General features: G+C 36.4%; 1 protein-coding gene across 1 annotated transcript; it reads left to right on the forward strand.

Moving 5' to 3' along the window:
* Positions 1-444: 444 nt before the first annotated feature.
* Positions 445-1,694, forward strand: LOC115227169 (digestive cysteine proteinase 3-like). Its single transcript, XM_029798082.1, has 4 exons — positions 445-587; positions 621-760; positions 793-975; positions 1,482-1,694. Exons 2-4 carry the CDS (start codon positions 644-646, stop codon positions 1,641-1,643), a joined length of 462 nt encoding a protein of 153 aa, XP_029653942.1. The 5' UTR covers positions 445-587; positions 621-643; the 3' UTR covers positions 1,644-1,694.
* The last annotated feature ends 929 nt before the right edge of the window (positions 1,695-2,623 follow it).

Genomic DNA, 2,623 nt, shown 5'->3' on the forward strand with positions numbered 1-2,623 from the left:
AACATCTTCAGAACCTTATTTTCACTTTTCTTTGATATAAACGGTTTTGTTAAGTAATCCACGTCAAGCACGTTATACTTATAAATAACCTAAATTGACCTACACTTCACATGAGATAATACTCAATTCAAACAGCACAATTATCTGGAAGAAGTTTATTCTGACGACAGTTATTTGTTTCTGAACGTAATGATCAAGTTAAAGAACAAAAAAATCTGCATGAAAACTCCCCAAATAGCTTAAGAGGGAATTCTCGGGGAAAACAAAAGTTTTAAAACATGACGTACCACTTCATTGATTTTTTCTTTCAATTATAACGGATTTAATATTTCAGTTCTTATTTTTGGAAATAATTAAATACTGTTACAATATTTATTATTAAAATATTGAGTTATTTAATAATAGTAATATAATAGACGTTCTTTAAATGTTTATCTACTTAAATTTTGTTGCTGTTCTCATTTTAATTGATAACTCTAAATCGTCAGTCATTTCAATAAAAATCAAGTTGATATCCGACAAAAACATCCAAGTTAAAAATAACTTGACCAATGACATCAGCTGGACTCAATTCCTCGAGAAATACAGTGACTAAAAAACCAACAATAACCACATTATAGATAAAACATACTCACCAAATGAAATGTGGTACAGACAAGCAATATTTGAAAATAATAAGAGGATAATAAACCATCAAAACGAAAAATATATGAGAGGAGAGTCCTCATACAGAGTGGAGATCAATTACTTTGCTGATCTTGTTAGTTCTTATAGTATTTTATTACCCCAAAGACTAAAACTGAATTCTTTGAATTGTACAAGGGCTATCAATATGGGAAAAGACAGGAAACAAGCAGATCAGTCCAAAAACAAGAGGACTTTGACTTACCGGCTAGTGTTAATTGGATCACTAAGAAAATTGTGACTCCCGTCAAAAATCAGAGGAATTGTGGTTCCTGCTATGCTTTTAGCACTGTATGCTAATATTGAACTGACTGGCAGACTGGTAGCTTGGAAGGTCAGTATGCTTTGAAGTATAATCAACTGGTTTCATTCAGCGAGCAAAATATTGTGGATTGTTCCCAGAAGTACGGAAATGAAGGATGTAATGGTGGACTGATGGACAATGCTTTCACATATATCGAAATGAATGGGGGTTTGGACACCGAGAAAGAGTATCCTTATGAGGGAAATGTTTTATGGACTTATTAACGAGTCTCATAGGTCGGGACTTGCAGATACAAACCACATAAATTGTCCGTTTTAGGTTATAAAGACATCATGAAGGGGTCTGAGTCTCAACTTCAACTTGCTGTGGCACGTGTAGGCCCCATTGCAGTCGGAATCGACGCTTCGTCCACATTTTTTCAGTTTTATAGCGGCGGTGGAGTTGTATTCTTATGCCCTAGGAGTTTACGACCATTCTCGGTGTTCTGCGGAGGATTTGGATCACGGTGTTCTTGTCGTTGGCTATGGTGTAGAAAATGGGGTGGATTATTGGCTTGTCAAGAACAGGTCACGTTTTATTAATATTAGTGTCTAGTTGGGGTAGTTCTTGGGGTGAGAACGGATACATCAAGATGTCACGTGGAAAGAATAATCAGTGTGGTATAGCCACTGCAGCAAGTTATCCACTTCTCTAATCATTTGGACTTGTTTTGTTGATTATTAATTTGTTTACTCATGATAACTTTACTGCCTTCTTACCTCTTTTATTCCCTTTGGTTTTAGATTTAAGACAAAGAGTTGGTTTCCAATTAATGCGTTGTCTAGTTATATTCAAACTGATTGATAAATAAAAATTTGCGGTTTTATGTTACAGCTTGGGTTTGGATCAATCAAAGGAATTTCCTCAAAACCGAAATTATTTGCAATATACGAGATGGACCGGAGGTAAATAGAACAGACGAAAAATGGCGAAACTCGAAAAAAGTTGGAACTCTTTTAGGAGATAGTGAAGACATTATGAGGAGAAAGATGCTATCGACTGTTGCACTTAACAAACTGCGGACCACTTGGCTACGAAACCGCGAGGTTGGAACGGCCTTACGTGCCAAATTATACAATGCTTTTATTAAACCCATACTTTTGTACAACGGAGGAACATGGGGAATATCTGAGTCTGAATCAAAATCTCTTGATGCATTCCATAGAAGACAGTTAAGAATTCTTATTGGCATCAACTGGCCAAAGAAAATCAAGAACTCCACCCTATACAATATCTGCAACAGCAGACCCTCAGTGTGGACATTACCGAAGCACGTTGGCGCCTATTGGGCCACATTCTAAGACTCGACCAGGATGTTTATGCTAACTGGGCAATGGAATCATATTACGCAAAGGACGAAAGATCTGCGTCCCGAGGACGCCCACGAAATACATTACCTATTGTAATCTCAAAAGAACTACAACGCGTTAAAAGACAACTGAAAAATGGAGACGACCTAGATACTCTCAGGAGTATAGCATACAACCGCACATCATGGAAAATTATGACCGAAAAGATAGTCTCATATGTGGCACATGTGGGAACTTAATTAGTTTAAATTACATTATGTTCCTATGACAGTGCTAATAATAATAATAATAATACGAGATGCTCTCCAGAGTCCTTTAAAGAACA

This window comes from Octopus sinensis, unplaced genomic scaffold, assembly GCF_006345805.1.
Source record: "Octopus sinensis unplaced genomic scaffold, ASM634580v1 Contig02042, whole genome shotgun sequence".
NCBI classification, from domain to species: Eukaryota; Metazoa; Mollusca; class Cephalopoda; order Octopoda; family Octopodidae; genus Octopus; species Octopus sinensis.

Bases quoted from the DNA above. Each gene is read 5' to 3' on its own strand.
- LOC115227169 (XM_029798082.1), top strand. From the start codon at position 644: ATGTGGTACAGACAAGCAATATTTGAAAATAATAAGAGGATAATAAAC. The intron at 761-792 runs GTTAGTTCTTAT...ATTACCCCAAAG, and splicing joins TCAATTACTTTGCTGATCTT to ACTAAAACTGAATTCTTTGA. The intron at 976-1,481 runs GTATGCTAATAT...GCTATGGTGTAG, and splicing joins CCTGCTATGCTTTTAGCACT to AAAATGGGGTGGATTATTGG.